We start from the raw sequence: 27,549 nt of genomic DNA, 5'->3' as shown, positions 1-27,549 counted from the left end.
ACCCGTTCAGAGGCTCAGTGCCTTCAGCTTAAAAGGGCTCAGAAGGCAGAGGAAGGTCAAGGTGAGCCTGAGGAGGGCAAAGTGAGCCAAGCACATGCCCCATCCTGGGGCATGCTACACTGCAGAGGGGGCTGCCCTTGTACCTGACTCACTAGATGTATTTCATCAACACAGAAGTTCCCAAGGTGGTGAGATCACCTGGTAAAGGCAGGCCAATACATTTCCACACGTGGGCTACTAATGTGGGAGCCAAGGGAGAGCTGGAACATTTGCATGCACAGCACGGGAAGAAATGCACACTTTGATGAAACTTCAAACACAGCAGTAAGGCTGCCTGGCATTTCTAAAAGATCCTTCTCAAGGGGAAATTCATCAGGATCCATGTCCCAACATGGTCTATCCAAAGTGGGAGGAAACTCCAGCTCGGTCATGAAGATGGGTACGTGATTTTGTCTCCTCACAGGCTCAGCCTTTCAGCGAAGTGCTAGTCAAGACAGTCCAGGAGGAGAAAAAGACGTCAGTTTTCTTCTTAAATCCTGACTGCTATTTACCTAAATAACATTTTAGAACATAACTGCCGCTAACAGCCCCAGAATACTCCCCAGTTAGCAGTGACCAGGCGACCATACTCTTCAGCACCCACGACGCCGGCCGCCGTGGGCTGAGGAGTCACAGCCGGCGAGCAGGTGACGCCACCGCTGTGTCTGCCTTGCGCTCGACAGCTACAGAGAGGCCCCGGCAGACCTTTCTGGACGCAGGCACTGAGCCACCAGCCCGGAGTGAGGCACCGCTGCCCCATGGATTACCTGAATCACACCCTGGTTTTTATAGCCTCTGCCGTAGTACCGTCCGCCTCTTCCAAACGTTCTGATCACCGGGGTGGAAATAACTCCCCTCGGACGCCTGAACGGATAAAAGAGGACAAAAGCACACAGGCTTGAATCTGTTGAGGCAGCTGGAACATTTAAAATGATGCCGATCCCACGCTGTAGAAAGCACCGGTCTATTAAATAAATCATGGTCACATCGTGGACTTATTTCAAGATTCCAAGAAATCAATCTGAGTTTTTTGGTCCCTATCCAGTGCATTCAATTTGAAAAATAATATACTTCAAAATGCTACTTTTTTAAATATTAAAAAATTGTTAATTGAATGTGTGGGTAACTATTTAATAATGGCTTAGTTACATAATGCTGTATACAATGGAATCCTACATAACCACAATGACATTAAGGAATGTATCTAATGATGAAAAAATGTTTCTAATAAACTCATGACTAAAATAAGTAAGAGGCTATTTTCTAACTAACACAAACATGTTTTCACTGTTCAGAACTTACCCTCTTGCTGGTCCTCCAACAGAAACTACCTGTAGGGGGAAAGGCCCACGGCCTCCACGGCCCCGTCTGCTCCCAGCCCAGTGGCCAACCACGGTGCCGGCTATTTCTAGCTTCCCTCCCTGAGAAGGTATAGGTTGGATTCCTGCACGAAAAATAGACAAAATACATCTTGACAATCAGAGAATTAAAAACAGCAAAAAGAAAACAAGCGAGCAATTTGTTTTCATTGTGGTTTATATTTCATATAAAGCCCCCTTCTCTGAAGTTTTGTGAAGACTTCTTATTTATTACATAAAGTATCTATGTACATATTGTTTATGGGTTTTAACTGTTGTTAAAAATACACCTGAAAGTCAGACAAAAGTGTTGGCCACTCAGAGAACCCACAACAGCTGATCTGAGTTTAAAATGCAAAATGTGCAAGGCTTTCTGGCTGCAACAGTTCAATAAAGCATGGCCACTGGGCGCTCACAGCCAGCCTCCTCCCCTACCAACATGGATACCTGCAAACTCCATGTTTTCTCTTTGGGGAACTGCTTCCAAGTTTCCTGCCTTAACCAAACATTACAGAAGTTAACCAGTAAATGTGGCTGTTATTTCTTATTGTTAAATTAAATTAAATTAAATTAAATCAGTGGGGTCACCAACACCACTGTATCAGTAACTTCTATTAACCACCAACAGCCTGCATATTCTAAGGATTTCTGACTTAACTAAGAAAATTCTCAAATATGTAACTGATAGCAAAACTTCTGATAAAACCCAAACAGAATAGAACCTCAAGCTTCCTATCTTCTGGCAGATGGAATGGACTATAATTAAGTCTCCATCATTCAGGTGTTCACCATGACCATTCTAGCTGCCAGACAGCGCTGCCCAACATCCAAATCTACAAGCCTTACGTTCCTAGTAGCCACAATGAAATAATACAAAAACAGATAAAATAGGTTTTGATAATTTGTTTTATTTAACCCAATATATCCAAAATAGTATTATTTCAACATGTAATCAATATAAAAACTACTAATTATTTTGCAATCTTTTTTCCATATTAGATCTAAAACTGGGCGTGTATTTTATAGCAAGGTCAAGTGCTCAAGAGCCACAGTGGCCGGTGGCTACTACACTGGACAGAGCAGAGCTGAGCTCCAGACCCAGTCTGGGGGAAGTAACAAAGCAGTTCCTCTGGTCATTTCAGCCTACAAAACCACTTCTGACCCTACAATGTCTAGAGCCACCACCCTACCCATAGGTTTATCCCAACTGCACGCTGACGTGAGTGTCCAGGCAAGGGGTGCAAGGAGCTGAAGCCGATGGTGAAGCAGAGAGCAGGCGTCACTGCACGCTGCATGGCGTGGGCAGGAAGAAAAGCGCCCTGGAAGCTGCAAGAGCCAGTGGGAGGCAGGAGAGGGCATGCGGGGCCGGTGCAGGGGGAGACGTCCCCAGAGCCCCTCTGGGGGCTGTGCTAGCCTGTGCATCTTACTGCTGCAAAAGAGGTCTCCCGCCAACCCCAAGGAACAGAGCTGGAAGAACATTCCTGGAAAGGATAGAAAGCCTGTGTACCCTAAAGTTACTCACAAATGTATCTGAACAGCCCTGTGGTGTGGACCTGATGGCCACGTCTGGCTCTGCGGTCCCAAAATACAGGACGTGTGACAAAACTACAAGTCACAGGCTTTAATTACAGCAAAATCACAAGACATTATTTCAAAACTAAATGTTAAGTCTTTTTTCTCCCTTGTAAAACCAATACGTACAAGAAGAGAAGCAAAGGGAATTTAAAATAAGCTCATTTATGTATGTGTTATTAGATCTTTCTCAAAAACGTTGCCTACAAAACAAGCTGCGGTCAGTTTCCATGCCAGGAACTGCTATGGCCTCGGGACCTCCGTCGTCGGGGAAGGAGCCCGCCAACGAGCCCTGTAGGGCAGCCTGCTCCTTCGGGGAGGCGGCGCTGGGGCCGGGCTCAAGGGCTGCGTGGACACCCGCCCGTCCCACTGGAAGGCAGAGACCTGGGGGCGGCCGGGGCCGGGAGCGGGCCTGGCGGGGAGGACGCGGAGGGGGGCCAGGCGGGGCGGCGAAGCTCTAGGAGAAGGCGTGCTGGCATAATTACCGCCCTGCGACTTGCTAGTCCTGCTGCTGTCCCCGCCTGAGAAGGCTCCGCAGTGTCCCGCTGCTGTTGCCACTCGGAAGGCACGGTAAGCGCCTGTCGCTACAGTGTCCCCATAGGGGCCTCCAAAGCCACAGACTCCTGTGGGACCCGGGTGGAGAGAGACGGAGAAGCTGTGAGGAGCAGGTTCTAGGGGAGCCACCGGTGGGCCTCTGGGCAGAACGACCCCATCTCCTTCACCTGCTGTTCCCATACCATTGGCTGAACCATCCCCGGGGGCAGGGGGTGGCCTTAGTGAAGAGGCCTCCTCTGACCCCACAGGTGAGCAAACCGTAAACCACAAACACAAGCTGAGTTTTCAGCTGTGCCGACCAATCGTAAAATCCAGTCTCTGCAACAGCCTTCGTATTTCCCTCTCTCCCTTACCCGCATCTCTCCGGGGGTCTGCGTTTGTCTATGGTGAGGAGCTGACACTGCAAACTTCGTCATGAGCCTGACCATGAACGAGGTCCCAGCACAGCATGACACGGCGCATCCGTCCCCACCACCCCACGGTCCCTCCCGACGTCGCCTGTGCACTCACCTGCAAAGCCCCGCCCGCGGCCCTGAGCCGGGGGGACCGGCCCGAAGTGCCGGGGGTACACGGAGGCAGGGTAGAAAGGCAGCGCCGTGGGCGGCGGAAAGGGAAGCGGGTGGCTCTGCCGGGAGAGGTTCAGCCCTTCCAGAATGCTCTGCCGCATCTTCTCCACCTTGGCGGCTTGCTCGGCCTGCAAGTCAAGTGCCGACACGTGAAAACTCGGTTCACAGAGTTTTGCTCGAATCGAAATGGACAGGAAAGAAGTGAGACCCACCAGCTGCCAGGATGCATGTGCTCTCTTCCCGTGAGTCAGTCACGGTCTGTGCAGCCACACTGAGTGCGGTCGGCAAGCACACCGAAAATGCAATCAACGCACACATACCGCCTGCTTCCATTACATCATTCCCACAGACACAACATCAACTTAAGCCACAGCTTTCAGCTGATCTCCAGGTGAGGACCATTCACTACCGAAGGTACTAACTGAAAGAGTGGTTTTGGTTCTGGAAGCCAACAGCTGAGTCCAGAAAGGTCCCACTGCAGCGCAGACAATGCCCACCGACCGAGCACTCGGCCAGCTGTGGGCCCCGTGCGGCAGAAAGGGCACCAAGGCCCAGCGACCGTGCTGACAGGGGGCGGGAGGCCGACTGAGGGGATCACATCACAGTGAATAACATCGCTCCCAAGGATGCGGACAACACAGCTAGTGGGCATCAGATCCACTGTGAAAGAGCCTGTACGACATTCACCTGCAGTGTCTTTTGTTAATAAATACATAAATTCAAGTAGCAACACCGATCCTTAACCAGAGAATCTGAAAACCTGCTCACCCCACAAATCTGTGCTTATGCTGAGCCTGACCCGAGGGTCATGGCAGCTCGGGCAGAACGTGCCGTCAGAAGCCTGAGGCGACTGCAAGAGAACAAGACGGTCTGATGGTGGACCGCACCTTCTGCTCAGACCAGGACTTCCAACTAATGCGCTCGGTCCTCGCTATTCATGACTCCACGTCCGTGGACCCAGCCGCTTGCTGAAATGTACTTGTAACCCACAATCGTGCCCGAGGCCTCATGCAGAGGGGGCACCGCTTGTTTCAGACTTTACACTGGAAACAAGTGTCCTGTTCACCATCCACTTAGTGCCATAGTTTTCACATTTCTGTGGGTGATTCTGTTTGAAATGGGCCCAAGCACAGTGCCGAGTGCTGGCTCATGTCCCTAAGTGCCAGGTCGTGAGATGTGCCCTGTGGAGACACCGCGTGTGTCCCATGTGCTTTGTTTGGGCTGTTCCAGCGCTGCTGACCACATGTATAAGGTGAGTAATTTAACAATACAATACGTATTCATCAAGAGGACTTCCAACAGAAACACACATTAAACAAGGAAGCGTACTGAGTGGCTGACAAAGATGTGGCCGGGGCCGGTAGGAACCCAGGCCTGTAGGCCCTCCCGGGAGCGAGGTCCAGGCGAGTGCAGCACATCACGTGTGCGCCTGCAACCTGTGCAGACAGCCCAGCTCACCAGCCTGCAAGCACTCCTCCCATCCCGCCGAGGTGGCCGGAGGCTTCTCCCCACCCGCCAACCCCCGCTGGCCGGCATTCCTGAGACTGACCTGACCATCACAGAGGTCGATGAGTGGGGTCTTTTCCCGGCTGGCTTTGAGGAGTTTGGACTGGAAGAGCTTCCCATCAAAATACATCCAAGGGCAGCAGTGCTCCCAGGGCACCGGCTGGCCACACGCGTCGTTTGCAAACAGGGCCATGTCCACACCACTCATGAAGAGAGCTGACAGCTGAATGCCTCGGGGGTCGAGGTTCTCAATCTTTAAATGGAAAAGAATGATTTCTATGGAGTAAGAACACTGCAGAACCCGATTCTCACCATTTCTGACTACAGCTCTCCACGGTTAGCGTGGACACCCCTCCACCAAATGCTCCCTACGCACACCTGCTATTTCCTTACAGTGACCTAGCACTATCTGAACACAGAGACTTTTTATGTTACTTAACAGATTTAAATTTTCAAGACTGTTTTATAAACATACTGAAGTATTTCAATTTGGAATTTGTAAAGCATCATAGGAGCGTAAAGTAATACTGTATTGCAGTTGACATGAGATAGTAACAGATTATTAATAGTCTCCTTAGCAGTTAGGAAGTCCACTATCCACTTATGAAAGTAAGTTACCCTTCAGATTCTACACACTGGTAATGTATGAACAAAAAGATTATAACAAGCAACATTCCATGAAGATTCTGCATTTTTTCAAGTATATTAAAAATTACTCAGCATGATTCCATTCTAAAACCTGTACTTCATGTTTACATTATTTCATGTTAATGTTTTAGGTAGCAACTCATTAATGAGACTGTCAAATGCTTCAGGAGAAATGGATAGCTTATAAATGGAAGAACACAACAACAAAAACACGGTATCTGGACCATGCAGACTATCTCTCCTGCCCCCTCCTTCATGGCGCTGCACCTCCCTGCGCGCACGGCCCTGGCTCCTAGCACCTGACACGCAGGGCGAGGAACACTGACAGATACAGTCAACTCTTGATTGTCTGTCTATGAAGGACCTCGTTTGTGGATTATCCAGAAGGCAGTTTTAACTGCCAGGGTTCTGTCTTCCTACCTTTCACGCTTATTTTCTAAGGCGAGGGTATCTCAAGAACACAGACCTTACGGGGTATCACCCTAAGCAATGCCTAAATGTGGCAGGTACGCCGGCTTTTCATTATTCACAAGAAAAAAGGTCATTCCCATGCCCGACACTGAGGAATTTCTGACTATCTGCTGTTTTGTGCTCAGGGGCCACCATTCCCCACAATCCGCTAACGCTGTGTTTTCCAACCTTGGTTTTTTGGATTTTCAGTCAATGTAGTTCAGAACCTTCCAAACCTGGAGAAGCCCATCCACACCCCCGGCCCCGCCTGCCGCCCAGCCCCATTGGCCCCTGCTTCTCCGGAGCCTGAGCCTCGCTGGGAAGGACAGTGCACTCGGCTGAGGGCAGGCAGGGCTGGGTGATGGGACCGCATGCATTTTATATTTATGAGCAGAAAGTGGGGAAAGGGAAAATCAAAATGGAGAAAGAATTCACTTGAAGTGGAAACTCCCTTCTCTGAGAGTCTCAAGGCAGAAAGAGGGAACTTCTCCTCCCTGAAAGCTGACACTGTTGGGAAAGTGGCCCCGACACACACGGGGCGAGGGGATACCAGGGGTGGCATGGAGGCCACTCCGCCACCCAGTGTTGTCCTGCAGCCCAGCAAGCGCCTTCTAGGGAAGCCCAGGAAGCACAGTGCTGTTGTCAGTGCTTGGTCCCCAGAGGTGGCCATGTGGACACGCCGACCCTCAATGCAGCAGACAGAGCCCCCGCCGCCCAGGCGGGCGGGCCGGGGGCGGAGGTACCCAGGTTAGGACAAGCGCGCTCCCAGTGAGCCGACAGGGGGCACGGGGAAGTCTGCCTCAGCCATGCACACTCATCTGTTTATTCTAACTGGACTTGCCATCAGCGAAGGAACTGTTTGCATGGGTTTCAAAAATGAATATCCTATCGCTAAGTAATGGCAACTACCATTAATTTCACAGAAAAAGTTCTCAAAATAAAAGCTATTTAAATAATGTACATAAAATCTCAACTCTGCCATGCAGATCTTGGCTTATCCGAAAAGCTTTCTAAATCACTTCACATAGTGTTTTATGTGTCTTTCCCTACATGTTAATTACACAAATAATACTAAGTAATACCTACAGGAGACTTAACACAGACTTGGACTTGTCAGGTACACTCTGCACACTTCCACACACGTTATCTCACTGATGTCTCAGCAACTGTATGACACAGGTACTGCTCCTCGTACTCCGTGTCACAGATGGAGAAAGAGTCACAGAAAGCTCAATGCCATCAAACTGTTAACTAGCAGCACCAGAATCTGAATGCCTGATCACAGACATGGCTACAATATTCACGGTCCAATCGCATTCTCTTCTACACAGGAAGATAAAATTATCAGCATTATCCAAAGCTCCTCAACTAAAGAAAGTACAGTTTCCTGACTTTATAGGAAGTACAAATTGGAACTTAATCTCTGCCCAATGAGCTTCAGAACCACTCCAGCGAGGGTGCACTGCCCGCCGTGTCACTGCTGGACTGCAGACCCCTCCTCTGATCGGCCATGTTTACTTGCACCTGCCCTAACTCCTTCAGGGGCCACAGGGGCCTGATACCGTCTTAAAGCCCCTCCTCCTCCACCTTTCATATTCTGCACTCAGTCAGTGAAACTGTGAGAAGAACTGAAAGCAATTACAAGGATGTCAAGAGCAAGGGAGAAAGAAACTGGACAAATATGAAGCCTGTACAAAAGTCCTTCTCACCCTCTCCCCGCCCTCCTCCAAACATTGCTAATCTACCTTCGTCATTACATCCATGCTCAGAACCTAGGAGAAGCGCCTAAAAAATACACCAGGGAAAACATGAGGAAAACATGTGGATCCCTGTCATGGGTCTGTGAGGAGCCACATAGAACACGCACCTGTTCACGGTCACGGCAGGCAGAGCACGCACAGACAAGACAGCACTCTTACAAAGTCAGTCTAAATTAAAACTTTCAACACCTTTCCCCACCGAATCTCCCAATCAGAAAAGCCAACGAGAGGCCAAACTGTCAGAACTGGGTCTTTTTCTTTTCTTCTCCTCTTTATTTTCAAAGCACATAATGGACAAAAATGGGAGAAGAAAAGTAGGGTCTGGGCAATCCACAAACTGGATAGCGGCCCCTAAGACAGCCACCAAAATCAAGAGTTGACTATATCCGAAACAGTGAAATGGCGTTTCATGGAAAAGCATCGTCATTGCATTCGATATATAAAAAAATTGTAATGGTTAAATGAAAAAGCAATTTAAAAGTCTACTTTTCTATCACTGAATTTGGGGACTCTCAGCTCTGCGTAGGGACTTTTGTAGCATTTAAATAATGATTATTCCTCTTAGTTCTAAATCTGATAGCTGAGAGAATCCTCAATCTTAAAAAACAAAAACAAACAAAAAAACAAAAACAAAAAAACTACCTTTCCCCCCAACGAATGCTCTTATCCCCCTAGCTCTGCGGAATGTAGGCTGCTTGTGCGTGAGGTGCCAGCGGTGCAGGCCGTCCGTGGTGAAGGGAAGGCAGGCCTCCAGACCAGCAAGAGCCGAAGGGACGGTGGCCTCAAGTCACTGCACATAAAATAGGTCTTTCTAAACACAGTTCTAGAAACACCTGGCTTCAGATGAAGGATCAGGAGAAAACCATGAAAGCACTAAGACCTCAAAAGAACCAAAATGAAAGCTTAGAGTGTGGCTGTCTTTCAAAAGTTATACCCTGTGTGTTGATCCAAAATGAAAAGGATATGGGAGAGAAGATGAACTTTGAGGAAAAGCAACTTGATGGTGAGTAAGGCTTGGTGGGCATACCTGATACCTGGCGGTCTGATTTTCAGAACTGGGATGTCAATACTGATGTAATAATCTAAATAAGAGAAACAGGAAGTAGAGGTAGAGGGATGGCAGCACACGCTAGTCAAAGTATTCACAACACCCCTGAGCACGGGCTGGTGACGAAGACAGTGGTGACGGCACCACCAGCCGGGGGCACGGGAGTGAGAGCCTGCGCTTAGGGCCAGCCTTTCGGGGGACACCCAGCCAAATACTCTAGAACGAAAACTTAGATTCAAAAACATTACAAATGAAAATAATTTCTGTCTAGCAAACAGAAAATCTTGATCTACAAAGTAAAGAATACAATTTGGGGTGGATTCTGAGTTTTATTGTCTTATTCAGCTTGTTTCAAAGTCATCAGAAGCCTGGGGTGACCACACGTGACCTGGGCTCCGCACAGTCAAGGGCCACTCAACATCAAATTACTAAATTTAACTCAGTAGTTTAGGGGAACCAGAAATTGATTGGGCCCCAACTGTAGAATACTGATAATCTATAAAGTGAGCCTCAAATGCTCCTGAGGGGAAAGAATGCCTTCATAAAGAATGGCAAAAAGATCTAAAAGTGAAGGCAATTTGTCAAAAGAGATTATTTGATTACAAATCAAATAATTAAAAAAAAACAAAAAAAAAAACAAAACAAAACAAACAAAAAAACAAATGCAAAGAAAAAAACCCAAAACCCTGTACATAAAAAGAAAAGGCAGATCCCCTGATTTAGCTAACTCTGGAAAGTCTTAAACTTTCTAAAGTTTAGCACAGACATTACAGAAAGCGAGTGCAGCCGTGCAAACACAGCAACTAACCAAAGTGCATTGAAAAGATAAGTACCCCGAAAAATCAGGGGACAACTTGGAGAAAATTAACATTGCCAAAACAAAGAACAAAAGGAATTACTGGAAGGAAAAATTAAAAGGAACACGATGTTAAATGCTAAGTAAAAGGGGCTCAGGAATGATGGTGTAACATTGTTCTTCAAGTGGTTTGTAAAGGGATTTACGGTCTAGGAGGGCAAGACTATGTTTTAGAGGAAACGAATGCTATAATCAGGAACAGAACGAAACGAGAAAAGAATCCTGGCCAGATGTGAGAAAACCCTGAAGCCCAAGCCCTCCCCAGGGTCCGGGGTCCCCACCTGGAACAAAAGCAAGTTTACGCCCTGACGTGAACACAAGAGCAGACGCCCACTGGTAACAAGGGAAAACCTTTATCTGACAGAAGCAGACTGGACCGCTTCCGGAACTGGGATGGATACGCTTCTGCCCCGAAGGCTCCCGAGTCCGCGGCTCGGTTTCCTAGCCTGGCACTCTGAGCGGCGCTGCCCGGTGAGGCCGGCCCTCCTCACAGCACTCCGGAGCAACGCTTCCCAAGACAAGGAATGAGGCTTGTCAATTACCTTGAGCTCCTGCAGCTGGTCAGGCTCATAGAGTTTGGGGGACAACGCCTGAGCCAGGAAGGCGTCCAGCTCCTGGCGACGCAGGATCCGTGCTCCAGGCCACTGCACCATATACCTACAGGGGGTGGACAGAGAGGGTCTGGCGTGAGGATGGAGCGCTCACCGGTCACGCGCACAACCTGGCATCCAGGTTCCAAGGGGACTCGGGATGACACGAGCTGGGGGGGAGCACCAAGAGCTCTTACCCAGCGTCTCTATGCACACCGGATGACACCTGCTACAAATTCGTGTCTAATCACCTGGGCTGAACAGAACGTTTGCTTTCAGAGTGATTAAAATAGCACACCACATTTGCACAGACTGCAAACCAGCTGCTCAGTGATTTCTGATACAACTTCACTCTTGTAAGGTATTCAAACCCTGGAAACACACTGGAAGCATCAATTTACATGATTTATTTTTTTCAATTCAAGACCGGAATCCTGGGAGGCAGACTCTAGGTCCAAATAAGAAAGATGTGTCTCCTGACAAGGGGCGAGTGTTGCAGGAGACGAGTGTGCACAAGAGGCTCCCGCGCCGGCAGGTGAGCACCAGAAAGGGGTCCCGGGAATGAGAACTAACGCCGTGGCCTCAGAACCGGTGCCCGCAGGCCCTGGACACACTGACCTCCCAGGGCAGCCAGCAGTGCGGCGGGGGAGGGGGGGGTATCGATTTATAAATCTGCAACGTCCATGTGTGCCATCAGCCCGGGAGCTGCCAGCTGCCAGGCGCCCACGCTCCTTCCCTTACTCACCTTGCCACGTGTACTGCCTCTATCACAACCCTGGGGCACCGAGCAAAGGGGCGGCTGCTACGGCCCTGGCCCAGCTGTCCCCGAGAGCCCATGGGCCCAGCCCTGCACTCAGCAGACTGAAGGATGACACAGCACATTGCCGCTGATTAACTTATGGTGACGGGCCCTGCGACCTCTGGCAAACGGCTCAGAAAGAGCAGAGAGAACGGCGACAGGCCTCACGAAGCTCTTCCCAGTCCTGTCTGCTAAGGAAGTTTTCTCAGAGCTTAAAATGAAAAATCTAAGTCGACAAAAGAGGACGAGTCGGTGTGGAGCCCACCTCACGTGGAAATAATCAATACTTCACGGGAGCACACACAACTGGGCAAAGCAGGGGGCTCTGACCAGCTGACGAAGACACGTATTTTCAAAACAGCCCGAGAGAAACACGGAAGAGTTCGCCAGGTGCCCGGTGCCTCTCCAGCTCTGCACACACCGCCTCCCATCACGCGGGCCCCGTAATCCTGAGGGACCACCGCTGTCCACGTTACAGGCAGGAGACACAGGCACAGAGCTTACACACTTTGCGGTAAAATTACAAAGGGCAAGGGGAAAGTGACTGTCGTTTCAAGTAAGTGAAGAGTAGACCTTAAATCTCTACGGTACTTAGATGCAGGTGTGTGTATCTGAAAGAAATGCAAAAGCTTTTTGTCACTAAACTACTTGCAAGGACAAAGCCTCCATCCTTGTGACCCTGCCACGTGCAGCACAAGGTCTTACTGACTGTGGGGTTCTGTGCAAGAACCTGCAAGCGTGAGGGAAGCCCCCCACGACATCTGAGAAAGTTACTGTGGGAACGCCTGTGCTCCGCATACAATGTCCTCTGCCTGCATGTCTGTGCTATACTATCTTTAGTTCTTCCTTTCTAAAAACTGTGATACAATACACAGAACATGTGCCACCTTAACCACGTGCCAGTGGACAGTGAGGGCATCAGATCCGCCCACACTGTTGCTCGGCACCTCCCCCTCCCGCCCTCTCCCTCCATCAACCCAAAAGACACTAATGCCCCCTCCCCCCCAGCCACATGTTCCTTTTAACACCCTGAATGAGAAAAAAGGCTGTCTTGGGGACAGCCTGGTTTTCTCAAGATCTTCCTTGGTCTTCTTGGCAGCAAAGACTCAGAAGCCAATTTAGCTGAACAACGAACAGTCTTTTTGTTCGAATGCCTGATGTTTCCTCCACCTGGCTTTCTGGTCCTTTTGAAACAAAACCACCCATCACCCGTTTCTCACTTCCATCCTCGGAAAGGCTTCCTGGGCGTAAATGCTCAGACTAACTCACACCACACAGGCCGTGCAGAGGGCATCACGGTGAGGAGTAAAGGGTACCAGGGCGACGGCCTTGCCTGTACCCCCTGCCACACCGCTCCACCTGGGCAGACGGGGTTCCCGTTGCCTCCCGTTGCTCAGGGCCTGGGGCGGGAAGGTGTCTGGGGCTCCCTCCACTGCCCGCTGCTGCCCTGTCCATGCTGGGGAGCTGGGTCGGGGCAGGTCCTTGCGTGACCCTCCCAGAAAGGCTGCGTTCCTTAGGGTATGGGGACAGGCGCCACAGGCTGCCTGTGTCCTGCCAGGGGGCTCAAGCCCTCCATTCCCTTATCTCATCTCCAGGCCTGAACCTAGCCCGCTCCTCAGGGGAACGTGAGCTCTCTGGGATGAGGGTCTCAGCCCTACCCTGGGAAGGCCCCCTTCTGCTCTGTCTCGGGCACTAGCTTCACCCCCACACTGAATCTTGGCTCGGGTCTGCACCCCGCCCACTCCACCCCCCACTGCGGTCACAGCGTTGAGTTTGGGGCATAAGTGACCACCACCGCCTCCCTGCCCTGGAGGCAGGAACAGAACCTCACGGGACACAGGCACAGGCAGACTGAGAATCTATCGGGTCCCCTGTTTTCAAGCACTGCCTCCAGCGGCTGCCACCCTGTTAGTTCATGTGCCGTCTACACGATGGGATATCTGCAAACAAGTCAGCGTTCATGCCACATCCACCCAGAGGAAGACGAGAAGCCACCCAGGACTGGATGAGACGCGGTAACTAAACTTAAGCGCGAGCCACGATGTTTTCCTGTCAGCAAAGCACGTCACGGGGCAAGTGGCAAAATCTGAGGCGCGTAAACGAGATGTACGGATAGGACTTTTCCGATTTTGACAATGTCTTTGTTTTTAGAAACACACACCAAAGAGCTCAGGGGTAGAGGTGTCGCACCCAAAACTGCCACTCAAGGGGTCAGGACGCATGAGCACACAGACACACAAGGAGAGCGACTGCAGTAAAACACTAACATGTGGGAAGTCGGGGTGAAGGACAGCCACAAACTCCTTCAACTCCTCTCGCAGTCTGTTCAAGTTTGAAGTTATGCAAAAAGAAAGAGAGAAAAGGGAAAGAGAAAATTAAGGGAAGGGAAACACTTTTGTGGCCCACAGCCTGGCCTTGTGACTGCTGACCTCTGCCCCTGCCCCTGCCCACCCCCGCCCCCGCCCCAAGCCACCAACGCCAAGGGTTTGCGGCCGCACTCCCACCGGCCTTCGCAGGGAGCTGGCCTCGAGCTCAGGTGCTCCTGTTGGTTGACCCGAGTCCTTGGTCTGCAGCAGAACCAACCTACTTGCCTTGGGTTTGCAGACCACTGGCCTTGAGGGTGAAGGACGATAAGGCCTGACCACACTTGAAAACACCTGCCACGGATGCCAGCAGGTCCATCCAGGGTCACGGCGACACAGAACCCATCGCCTGGGCACCGCCTCTCCTGCACGCAGCCCCCTCCCCATTCCCCACACTTTCCCCTTGAAAACCCACCCGCTTCGCCTGGGCTTCGCCTGGACGGGGAAGATGGCCTTGGAGACATTAGCCCGCCCTCTTCCCAGGTTGCCGGCTTCCTGAGTAAAGCGACCTCTCTTTTCCCACCATCACTCGTCTCTCGAGTGTTGATTTTCCAGCGGAGAGCAGCCGAGCCTGAGGTCAGAACCAGTTCTGTCCAGCTATAGGTTGTCTGCTGGGCATCACAGGACCTCACTGCCCCCCACCCCAGGACCTAGGCCCAACCCCAGGGCCGCGGAGGCACACATCAACCCTGACTCGCCCTTGCCGGGTCTCTCCACACACCCCCCCTTCCTCCAAACCGTGAGGCCTCCAACTCAGCCCACCCACTTAACCAGAGCATGTGCCGTGGAGCACCTGCATCCCCCAGCACCAGCCCATCCTGGAGCCCAGAGTGTAGAAGGGAGAGAGACCCTCTTAGTGGAAGCGGATTGGCCCGTTTACTGGTGCCCTGGCCCCCAAACCCCCAGGGACTTGTCCCGTGAACAGCAGTCTCTCACCTCTCCCTGATTCCCTCTCCTCAACCAGCTCCACCTCCTCAGGACCTGAAACCACGAGAGGCTTTCCATGCAGGAAACCCCAGGGGACTGCCCATCTCCATAGCCAATCAGGTCACCTGCCTCCCACCACAGTGCCAGAGCCTCTGGTGACATGGCCAGTCCCACTTACTAATCCTTCCATTCTCTACTAACCACAAAAAAATCAACCGTAACGACTATCTTAAAAATGGGCACCGGGACAATCCTGAAATCTGGAAGGCTTGACAAGGGCCGTCTGAACAATGCCAGAGTGACGGCCTAGGAGGGGCGAGGACCAGGATGGAGACTAGGTGCAGAGGGCGGCCACAGTGCATCCCAGGTTGTGTGCACGGATGGCCGGGGAGGCCCCAGCACCACAGCGCCTCGTCCTGCTCCGCGTGCGGCCGCTCCGTCCAGGTCAGCCGCATAAGCCTCAGGTGAGGCAGGCAGCATCCGCTGGGGTAAAGGCCACACACCAATTTAAACTTGGAGGAGAGAAGTACAATCGAACAAATTTATTCTTGCTAATTTGATCTCAGAGCAGCCGAAGTCTCCACCTCTAATGTTTGGCTACGTAAGGTCTGTATTAATAAAAACCGGTCCATAAATGAACTTTCCATTCGAGAAACCAGAAGCTTCCAAACGAAGATCTAGTCTCTCCCACGAGCTAATTTTCAAAGCAGGTAAAGGGAAGAGCCTGAAGGAGAGGCTTCTAAATTAGTTACTGGTCTTCAAGCCTGTGAGGAACTTAAGAAACGTCAGGAAACAAACACTCGGCTAAGGCTCTGTTCTCCATCTTGTTCCTTGAGGGTGAGGAACAGGAGAACTGGTGGCCAGGAAGGAAAACGCAGAGGGCTGGACCCCAAGGTTGCCAACAGGGGTAGGGTCCATATGTGCACTGTGCCTGCCTACTGCAAACACCCTGGGAGAGACTGGGAAATAGGGACTGTCTCTACCACTAGGAAGCAGGGCTACTGGGAGAAAGGGGCCATAATATCTCTGTAGGGAAGGAGGGAGGTGCTCCCAGGATGATGGAGAACTGTCAGAAGAACAGAGGCCAGCCTGACACGACCCCAGCAGGTGACCACAAAGCACCAGATATAGTCTGCCAATAGTGGACTAGGGGCCACAGAAAAAGACAGAAGCTGTGAGTCTGCTGAGGCTGATGGAATGTTTAAACTGAGTGCCTCCCACAAAATGGGACAGAGCGGCCCCACAGGAGCCCTGCGAACATCTGCCTCTCCAAGTGGCCAGGGTGCAGGCACACAGCCCAGACAAGACCACAGCAACAGAGGGACGGCCAGTGTTTGGTGGATAAAGCAATCGGACTGGTCACCTCCAAACACAAAGAGAAAATTTTAAATGGACCCTGAAGTTCACACAGAAAGAAGGTATGATGTTGATTGTGATGACTGTATTAGAAAATGTCCTGATTTGTTAGACGGTCACACCGAAGTATGTGGGTTTAAAAAAAAAGCTCTATTTTGCCCCCAACCACCACCTCCCATTCTGCAACCACCAGCTTCTTCTCTGTATATAGGAGTCTGTTTGTTTGCCATGAGCATGGAGTCCTGTACAACTGCTGAATCAATGTGTTGTATGCCTGAAACTAACATAACGTTATATATCAGTTACACTTCGATAAAAAAAATCGAACTCTTAAAAAAAAAAAAAAAAAGCTCTTTGTATTGTCCTTGCAACCTTTTCCCAAGTTGAAAATTGGTTCAAAAAAACCCTCAAAAACCTACTGAATCTAATTCAGGTATGCATGCCAACTCAAATTAACTCCCAGACACCAACAGTGTCCACGCAGACTTAAGGGGGCCGTCAGCTGAGGGCATGGAAGCATGCAGCACCCCAATCCAGCTTTCAATCCTTCTCCAAGGACAGGAGCCAGCCCCCTGGAGAGGGCAGGGTCCAGGGCTAATCTTGTGGGGGGCAGAAAGCAAGAATATGCTGGGGGCACAGACGACACAAGGGCCCACGGAATGAGCACTCCAAAGCCTGACCTGGAACATCTGAGTAACCAAATCAACCACACATCAAGTTATAACCCCAGGAATTAAAACAGACAACCTCAAGTCCACACTGATCTACACGTGATTAACTACATGCAGGGAGAGATATGTTTTCCCTACAGAGCTCCAAACAATACATAATGTGTACAGCCTTCAAAATCTTTAAGATTTGGAGGATAAAGTACATTTAAAATCATTATGGTATTTCCAAAAACTACATGTTCACCAAATACACCTGTTCTGCACACAGACCACCCAGGATCAGTTCAAACCCACGCCACACTGCCCCAGACTGTGTCCCCACAACACACACGACTGCGGGGGGGGAGGGGGGGGAGGGGGGGGGGAGGGGGGCAGCCACACCTAACCTACCGTAGGACGCAGCACAGCACCGTGAGATGGGTGGGCACGCTGGCCGGGTTGAGCATGGCTGGCGTGTCCGACCTCATGCAGGCCAGGAAGGCCCTCATCCTGCGGTTCTTGTCCTCCACTGCCTTCCCCAGCCACAGCCGCTTCAGGTTGGGGCAGGTCCACTCCCTGAAGGCCAGTGCTTCCACCAGTTCCGGCGTCTGTGGAGACTTCCCTTTGTAAGCTGCCCACTCTTTGATGATCACAGGGGGAACTGCAGGGGAAGAGCAGAGGAAAACCATTTACACCCCGGCTCAGCCACTGGAGGCCGAACAAAACCAACCCTCCAGTAATCACAGTCTGAAGGTGCCACTGCTCACACACCAACGCATTCTCTCATCAGCAAGCCACCGGCCACCAGTCCTCAGGTCTAGAACATTCTGTCCCCTACGCACACTTTCGTGGCACATTCGGATTTCCAGTCAGGCTACCAATAAATTTCTTCTCGATCAAATTATGACTTGACTTCCCCATATAACTAATACGTATAAATCAAAGAGGTTAGAAGAATTTTATTATTTCAAGCCATTAAGTTTTAATAGTAACAACTGGCAAAATTTACAAAAGTATGTGATTATCAACATATCCTGGGAAATCCAATTTAGATAGCTCATCTTTTTCTACATAAACAGATACTTTCACTAATCAGATTTCAGAAATAATTTGCACTTGGTGCCACTTCGTGTAAAGGTCTCCTTCCACAAACGTTGATTAGTAAGCATAAGCTACCCCAGAGTGAGACCCCAAAAGCCTAGCAAGGCGGCAGGAGCAACAGTCAGTGTTCTGAAATCCCAGTGACATCAGCTTACAGTAATTCTATTCAGGAAGACTGAAGACAAAGCATAAAATTCCCCATTTTATCTCAAAACAGGCAAGAAGGTCCAAGTTGATATAACAGAAACAACAGTGGCCTCTCATCTACAGTTGCTTTACCACTATTTGAGTTCAGTTAACTCTTAAACCACGACATGCACCATTCCCCACATCATTCTGAATGAAGTCGGAATGAAGCGTGGCAGGAGAGACAGTGCAGACCAGGGAGAGAGCACGTCCCAGCCCCTCTCCTTGGCGCTAAGGGACAGGCCGATGCTGGGCTCGGGGTGTGCACTGCCAGGGAACTAAGGCTCACTTCGGTCCGTGACCGTCAGAACAGAAGCAGGGTGGCGCAGTGACTCCCGGGCACTTTCCACAAGGCCGTTCTATCCAAATGGCAGCACCCAGGCGGGGCTCATGTTCCCTAAAGTAGTGCCCAAGGCAGACAGGAGACCGAAGGCCCAGACTCTGCCCACCTGCAGCCCCACCCCTCCCACCAGCATATGGTCCTGCGGGTCGTCGGCAGCTGCCCAGCCCCAGACAAGGCAGGGAAAGTGTGCCGCAAGGAGCCCAGGACTCCCACCCCAGGAGCAGGCTGCTGGAGCAGGGGTGCAGGTCAACAAAATTCCCCCAAATCGTCCTCTTACAAAAAAGTTACTGTTTTGTCACAGGGAAAAAAGCCCTTTCATTCACATTTGAGTATCTTAGTGTTTAAATATCAAAGGAAAATCTAAAACACATAAAATGATTATTTTAAAGTCCATCAAGTCCAAACAGATACACATGTATGTATAAATACATGCACCTTTGTATTCATCCTTCCTTTTAGATACCGGCCACACCCCCACGCAGTCCCCACTGCCCAGCCGACCCTGTCCTTGGACTCACAATCTAGCCCCACGCCTGCCAAGCCCCAGCATACTCGGCACACACAGGGCGGCCATCATCGCCACGAGGTCCCCTCTGCCCAACTAGTGTCAGGGACTGGCAATCGTCAGCTCCAGATAAACAGGCCAAGGTTGGTCACAAAACAAGCCCTTAACCAGCAGGCTGTGTGTCCACTGGTTGATCCACGAAGCTAATTTTCATGCCAAAAAAGCAAAAACAAATCTATTTTGTAACATACTCCTCTTTGTGGCAAAGACTTAAAGGCGATGATTAGATTTTATCTTTGGTTGTAGGATTAGCTAATGTAGCTCCTCTCCCTTTCTCCCCACCACACGTGCACGCCTACACCCGTGCACACACACACACAGGCTGGCTGCCCGGTGCCCGGTCTCTGCTCTGACCCCCTCTGGAGGCGTCCCCACAGAGTCCGTCTCCACCTGCGCCTGTGACCTCCCCTGCATCAGCTCCATCTCCACTGCTTTCTAACACCTTCCGTGGTCATCCCACTTTATCAGTTCCTGCTTTCACCTAGAAACAGGTTTGGGGAGGCACGCCTGTGGCTCAGTCGGCGAAGCGACTCAGGTCATGATCTCGCAGTTCATGGGTTGGAGCCCCGCATCAGGCTCTGTGCTGACAGCTCGGAGCCTGGAGCCTGCTTCAGATTCTGTGTCTCCTTCTCTCCCTCTCTCCCTGCCCCTCCCCTGCTCACACTCTGTCTCTGTCTCTCTCTCAAAAATAAATAAACGTTAAAAAAGTTAGAAACAGGTTTGGGGAGCACATACTCATTCCTGAGGTCAGAATGCTTATGGTCCAGGCCCCACAGGGAAGGGGGCTGAGCCAGCTGCTCACGCCCACCTGTCCCCCTCCCCTGGGGGCCCGCCCCCCAGCAGCCCATGCATAGGGCGGGCTCAAAGGGCCCCACATGCGCCTACACCTCCAGGGAGCTGCTGTGCACACGTACTCCCAGCCAGCAGAGGCTTCGGGGAAGTACCGGAGATCCAGGGAACCTGCTCTGCGCCCACCAAGAGGGAGGCGGGAGGGGGCCTTGTTCCCTGTGATGGAGGGTCTCGCATACTCACTTCTCATCTCCACTGCTTATGAGCAGCTCAAATCTAACTTTGGAAATGCATGTCTAATTTAAGAAAATCAAGGTGTAGGAACACAAAACTTTGTTCCAAAAACAAAAGCAAAGCTGCTCCTGACTTGCTTTATTTTTACCCTATGTGTATCTGTTTTCGGAGATCTTGTATGCCACCACTTACTAGTGGTGAAACCTCCGACGAGAAACCTAACAGACCTTTACAGGATACCTTCTATGTACCAAATAGGGGTGGGGGACATGGGGCTGAGGGGCCAACCCCCATGTGCCACACCACACTCAGGGTCTCCTTAAACCCTGAGTCCCAGCCCTGGGACCAGGATAGGGAAAAGGGCCAAGGACTCCCTTTAACACAGTCTTGATGAGGACACACGAGGCTCGCAGCCATTCACAACCGTGTGAGATCAACTACAGGCTCGTTACCCAGGACTGACTAATTAAAGACTGGTGCTGATAAAGAATCCCAGGGACATCCATTTCCAGGGTGACAAACGGCTGCCTCTGTGTACACGTACGTGCCCCCCACACAGAATGTGTACAGCCCTCCCCGGCCCCACCCAGGACGGAGGGCTCGGGCTCTGTGACTCCACTCACAGAACAGATGAGAGTGGCCAGCTAACGGTAAGCCATCTGGGCTCTTACGTCTGCAAAAAACACTGGTTATATGGGGACTGCATAAGGGAACTGGGTTATTAAGAACACAGTGAGCATACATGTCTGCCATTCAGGCAAGAGCAGTGGGATATAAAAGCATGTCCATGACGACTCCATTTTAGAAAGACATGTTCAAAGATGTGACCTCACGCCCAGAGGTCAGCAAAGCCAGCTGCTATTGGTGAATAAACCCACGCCACCATCAACAAATACCCATCTCGGCTTTTCCACTGACAGAAAAAACTCACCATTTCAGGCAGACTTGAAAACACTCAACATGAGATCATCTTCCTTTGCTTACGCTAGAGCAAAAACCCCAAGGTATCTGTTTTCTGTATTAGTAGAGGCTACTGCACCTTCTTTACAGAAAGTACCTCTGCAAAACACAATCTGGGGACATAAAACACTATTATACCTAAGCTGTCCGTGAGAACCTGTTTCTATCAGATGTTAACCACGGTCCACGGTATCACATATAAACACATGACCACCAGCTATAAATGTTATAATGCCGACTTGGGATCCATCCCAGACCAGGAATAACGAAAATGCTTCATTCTGCAAGCCAATTTCAACCAAGCGGTGGTGGCTGCCTACGAGCCACGAGATGAAGGACGTCTCTGAGCTCAGTGCCAGAGCACCGTGAGCACTGGCCACACCGGCCACCGGCCCAGTGTGCAACACAGGTGCGGCTGAGGGGAAGATGGAGACAAACACCCCCCACGACTGCAACCGGCTGGACCTCTGGTCTCTATACAGGCGTGTGTGCAAATGTGCATCGGGGGCTCAGGGCAGGGGTGGGGGGGGTCCTGGTCTACCTGCTGCGCTAACTAAGGTCACAGAAAAACAACACAACCACACATATATGTAAAAACAAACTCTGGTTCCTTCGCATCAACGCAGATACAGAAAACTGGGCACAATGGCGGCTGTTCCTTCCTTCTCGTGGGACACTGCCATGCGGGCTGGTGGGGTCCAGCTGGCTCTCCACTTCCTCGCGCGAACAGGTGTGGGGACACCCTCCAGGACTCGTAAGCCACAGAGCACACACAACGTGTGGTTACAGACCAGGCCCGCAACTATTCCTGTCCTCACTTTCCCCACATACATCATTCCCAGGGCATCAGAAGCTCAGGAGTTCAAGGGCCTATGACAAATACTGCTCTGAAAAAGTGCCCCACAGCACTGCCACTGAACACCCCCCTGAACACTGCCACTGAACACTGGCCCACAGCACTGATCCACAGGCTCGGCTACTCAGAGGTCCGTGAGGAAAAGAGTCGGTAATGCTACTTCTGGAAAGCTTCATAAAATAAAGAAATTCAGATCAATATAAACAGCCTTTGTAAAATCATGGAGAAAATGTTTATGATAACCAATTTCCACACATTCTAAAACAGCACACTGACGTTGGCCACATTAAAGTATTTTGTTTTATAATATAATCCATGTGGGGATGCCTGGGTGGCTCAGTCAATTAAGCGTCTGACTCGCTCAGGTCACGATCTTGCAGTCCATGACTTCGAGCCCCACGTCAGGCTCTGTGCTGACAGCTCGGAGCCTGGAGCCTGCTTTGGATTCTGTGTCTCCCCCTCTCTCTCTGCCCCTCCCCGCTCATGTTCTGTCTGCCTGTCTCAAAAGTAAACATTACAAAATTTTATAATATAATCCATGTGAACCAATTTAATTTTACTCATTTTTCATCAGCAGTCCCAATTATTTGACACAAAATTTCTATAGCGAATTGGAACACAAAAAAATCCATGTTCCCTTTGGCTTTTCCTGATGATTTATAAAATGGAGACTCTGGGGAAATCCTTTCTAAAATAGTACTCAGGTACATAAACTTGCTTCCTACAGCCACAAATCCATCTCCTGTGTCTGTAATTTACATCCACTTGTTTTCTACAAGCCTGTCTCTGTCATTTACTTAATTCTGAGGTCCTGGGGAGTCTTTTACAGAAAACAGAGGCCAGTTTTCGTAAGTGGACAATAATTTTAAACTGTACACAGCACAGAACTTTACCTCCTGGGTTTTCTCCTCATCAACTACAGCTGAGGAGTCTTGTTACCCTGCAGTCTTTTTGGAACCTGACCCTTTCTTCCAGCCCCTCCTGTTCCCCTTGGCCGGGTGAGGGGCAGCTGAGGGGTGCCGCCAGGAGGCAGCCAGGCCAGAGCCACCAGCAGGCCAGGAGCGTCACGCTCCAAGCCTCCAGCCTCCAGCCGGGGCGCCGGCCCCAGGCCCAAATGCCAGCAGCCACAGAGGCAGCTCCCTGGTCCCGCCTTGCCCCAGAGCAACTGCGCTGTCCCCATCCACCACCCGGGGCAAAGCGCTTGTGCCAGGTCTGTGGTCTTCCGCTTGGCCTGCCGGAGGGGCCTAGAGCCCCCGATGGTGACTGCAAGCAGCTTACTGTCCTAATGAACAAGATCCTGATGAATTTCCTAACAGTAACACGATGGAGACCAGGGATGGGCACACAGAAAATAAACTGCCAGCATGTAATTCAGTATGACTTTCACAGGCCAGAGTTTTAGGGACCTGAGAGTGGATGTCCTGTTTTAACCATATGATGACTTTAAAAAGGAAGCTTGGCAAAGTCACACGAGCACTCGTACGTCATGTACACTGTATGGTATGCAGACAGATTGAGAGACTACATTTCCAAACGGATATAGGTCTTAAATGTGACCAGAGCTCAGTACTTTTAAACAACCCTGTAGACTTCCATATGCTCTGGGACTAGTCTTCTGACAACAAAGCCGTTCTGGGGAAGCCCGGTGGTCACGGTGAGCCTGCTGAGCCCACACTGGCATGCACAGCATGCTGACACCGTGCTGGATCAGGAGCCTCACCTGCCACAGGAGGCGGGCTCACCTGGGACCCACAGAATGGACGGCGGGACCAGAGGGCATCTGAGAACCAAACCTGCCCCCAAGACCTCACAGCACACAGTCAGTGCTTTCAGAATCTCCTGCAAAGTGCCACTGACCTCATTTCATCCGCAGACAGTCTAAGAGTGGCCATAGGTAAAACAGGGTTTTAACAGGCTCCTCTGTCAAAGCTCGCTGACCGGGGCCTCCTGAGCAGCTGTCTCCTTCCAGCACGACCAGCATTATCACCCTCACCTCATCCAGAGTCCCAAGAACTTGCTTCCTAAGGACACTGAGATGTAGTCACTTGGGACACAGCTCAGGCAGGAAGTCCACAGCAGGAGTGTCACCACACTGGCGTTCAGAGTCGGCTGGCATCTAGGAGTGGGCCTCAGGAAACAATCGTGGCGCAGTGTCAACGAGCCGCATCAGGTCACCGGTGCACATTCGTCTCCTGCACAAGGTTTGCTCCGAGGGAGCAGACAGTGTTCGGGCTCAACGCTCACAAAAGCTCTGAAGGACAAAACTCTTCCCTGTGGAGAGCTAGCACTCCAGTTAGCGGGACAGCCGGCAAACAGCAGCACGGATTACCAACATAAGAACCTTCTCCATAGGCTGTTTTCCCTTATTAATACGACCAAGGCATGAAACAAATCCACAGGTCCCCGAAAAGACCAAACAGGCCTGGGTTCCAAAGCTGCTCCTGAGAGAGCGAACTAAGACCTCTCTACTTGTAAACTGAGAGGTCAGATGGACAAACCTCTCCACCAGTTTTACAGGTCCACGGTTCTCTGTAACACACATTAGTCACACACTTGTCTGGGTACCACCAACGTGCCAGGGCTGCCTCAGCTCCACGTAGGCAGGGGCACCCCTCTTTTCCCGCTGCCTCAGTTCGTCACCTGTCCCTACCCAGCCCATCCTCCTGAACAGAAACGTCACTCTTACCTCACCTTCAGTGGCTTGCCCGTGGTCGCTGACGCAGAAGTCAGGACCCACTTTCTTTCGTCACTTGAGCAGAAAGACCGCAGCACGCTCAGCACCAACACCCCCCACAACGTCCACCGGTCCGTGCACCCCCAGGCATAAAAGCTTCAGGGCTGGCAGAGCCCATCTGTACCCTCCCCCCACCCCCTCCTCTCTTCACTGTCCTAGCCCCGAGCCCTGACCCGTCGTCCTTCCGCAGTGCCAGATCCCACCACATGGGGTGCACACACACCCGGCCTGCAGCACAGCGCGCTGCTCTCTCGCTGATGCCCAGAGGGTGCTGGTTTGTGCGGTGAGCGCTGTCCCGTGCCTCCTGATCGCCTGCTGCCTGCCCACGGGCCAGCCCGACACCTGTACCGCCCAGGGTCACAATGCACGCACAAGGTGGAGAGCAGTTCTCATTTCCCACCCATCCCCCACACCCACAGCTCACCGGCGGCAGAGAACCCTAGGAAAGGAGGGGCGCGAGCAGAGAACACCCACCCACCCAGACTGCTCTACAAGGCTGTGGGCGCTGCAGAGGGGACTCATCCCGGAGACCACCTGAGGGTCCCAAGCTGTGATCACTGAAAACTTCCAGGGAGGGTGCTAAATAATAGTAAGTGTGTTTCTGGAACAGAAGCAAGTGAGGAAAAGACCAGCTTTTACCACCAAAGTCAAAACGGTGCTCTGGAGCCAAGGACATGGCAGGAAGTGGGGCTGCCCAGGGCTCTGCAGCAGCTGGCAGGCCAGGCCCAGGAGAGAAGCAAGGGGCCTAGGGTGCTCAGGGCTGGTGGACACTGGAGGGGAGGTCACAGCTAGGGGGCCCAGGTGGCCAGTGCGGAAAAGTGGCTGACCCTGTGCAAAGTGAGAAAGCAGATGCGTGCACCAGGAACGTCCCGGCCACGCAGAGCCGGCTGACGATGCCCAGTGTCTCCCGTGGCACCTCCAGCCCCAGTCAAAGTGGCAGATGTGTCAGCAGGGGCTGCAGAGCTCAACGGCCATCCTCAAATGGCCTCACAGACAGAGGCTTCATTTTTTTACAGAACCACATTTTGGCACGGTAATCAGAAACAAGACATCAGGATCTACGGATCAAGTTTTCAAAGTTGCCAGAATCTCTCCAGGTTAGAGTCCAAAGGTAAGACCCACTGTCACCTGCGTCCCCGAGTGCCACCCGACTGCAGCATGACCAGGCCCATGCTGCCCCACTACACACGCAGGGGATTCGTCCCCAGACAGCCTGCGCTGAGGGGATGATCTCGTGACCTAATCTCCACAGCTGAGGATATTCTTAATTCAGACTGTACATTTTGGAAAACTTTCCTATATTTCCTAAGAAATATACAGTGACTTTTACATTCCCTACGTCAGCAGATAAAATTACCCAGAACAGAAAGGCACGGTTCTCCCCGAGTATTCCACTGGCCCACTCGCTGGAAGATGGAAAACACGCGCTCTGACCTCAGCTTTTGCCAGCATGTCAAGCAGCACCTTGTGTCCCTCCACTCCACTCCCCTCCACCCCAGGGTCGGTCGGGTACAGCCCTGGAGGGAGACCGCTACCAGGACCCTGTCTGCCGCGGGCCGTGCGCAGGTACGCGCCGCCCGCACAGAAGCAGCTGCAACGCGGTGAGGTCCTCCCCGGGAACACAGACTCTGCAGTGCGGACGCGCTTGCGGACACCAGAGCAGATGCCACCGTCGCCCTGCCGGGACGCGCTAGCCACGGCGAGATGGCGCCCGTCTAGACCGTTTCCAGCTCAATGTCCAGTTTAAAGTGGAAACGGTTTACCAAACAGACACCATGACTGGAATATTACTGAGGAAAACAGCCCGGGGCCTGTCCTCCTCTCCGAAGGGCCCCGTGAAGCCCACCGTCTCACGTGGGGACGCTCAGGGTGAACTCAGTCACAATCCTCTAAGGCTTTAGAAAATGCACAAGAGATTACGAGGTACCGAGGAAAACAAACAATGGATTTCACAGTACATACATTCTGGTGGAAGTCTGTTCTTTCTAAAAGCAAGTCTCTCAGTTTTCTTTCTGCTTTCTGCCAAGCTAAACAGCACTCCGTAAACATACTGGCGAACTGGCCTATAGAGCAGGGCGGCGGGAGGCAGGTCTTTGCTGGCTTCATCTTCAATAGAAACAGCAATTTTGATTTCACCCTTTGCATGGAAGAAAGCAGAATAATATTGCACATTTTTCATGTTGAATTCACAACAAACTCACAGAAATATACTGTATTATCTCCAGTTAACGACATTGCAATTCTATTCCACATCAATGCTTAACCACTTGTGTGCAGCAGGATGTTTAGGGAGTTCATTAGCAGTTGTCAAAACATATGCTCAGAGAGTCAAAATAAAATCTATGTGGTTTCATCCTGAATCTGGAACCAAAGCATAAGAAACCACAGACGATCCCCAAATCTTTGAAACCATCTAGACAGATAACAGCAGACAACAAATAGAATAGAAAATGCTGAGAACTTGCAAACTTTACTATGAGTCATGAAATTCATAATTTTTAATGGCCTATGTACAATCCAAGAAATGAGTATCCTGAAAACAAAATGGTCAAATTGTCTTCACTAAGCGCTTCCGTAAAACACAGCCACGTGCAAGCACGGTCCCCCTGCGGGCACTCTCTTCAGTGCTGTCTGATTTGCGAGGCTTTGGCACGTGGCCGGCCTCGGCACAAGACGAGGGGCCATGTGTCCCACACCTTCGTGGGGGCAGGACCTCTGTGGCCCCGTCTGTCTCAGAT

The 27,549-nt window shown here is 51.2% G+C and overlaps 1 protein-coding gene across 2 annotated transcripts in view; it reads right to left on the bottom strand.

Annotated features, from left to right (window-relative positions):
• The window catches only part of FAM120A (family with sequence similarity 120A), a 95,296-nt gene that overhangs the window by 6,811 nt on the left and 60,936 nt on the right, over positions 1 to 27,549 (bottom strand). The window contains exons 10-17 of one of the 2 annotated variants that reach the window (XM_042912308.1): positions 26,774 to 26,948; positions 17,455 to 17,704; positions 10,901 to 11,015; positions 5,640 to 5,849; positions 4,035 to 4,218; positions 3,455 to 3,592; positions 1,342 to 1,483; positions 807 to 903 (exon numbers count right to left, since the gene is read on the bottom strand). In XM_042912308.1, the coding sequence (XP_042768242.1) occupies positions 807 to 903; positions 1,342 to 1,483; positions 3,455 to 3,592; positions 4,035 to 4,218; positions 5,640 to 5,849; positions 10,901 to 11,015; positions 17,455 to 17,704; positions 26,774 to 26,948 (1,311 nt within the window). The remainder of the gene's footprint in view (positions 1 to 806; positions 904 to 1,341; positions 1,484 to 3,454; positions 3,593 to 4,034; positions 4,219 to 5,639; positions 5,850 to 10,900; positions 11,016 to 17,454; positions 17,705 to 26,773; positions 26,949 to 27,549) is intronic. The other variant, XM_042912309.1, reaches the window with a different exon arrangement.

Source organism: Panthera leo, chromosome D4 (assembly GCF_018350215.1).
Source record: "Panthera leo isolate Ple1 chromosome D4, P.leo_Ple1_pat1.1, whole genome shotgun sequence".
Lineage (NCBI taxonomy): Eukaryota > Metazoa > Chordata > Mammalia > Carnivora > Felidae > Panthera > Panthera leo.
This window is presented reverse-complemented; position numbering and strand designations above follow the sequence as displayed.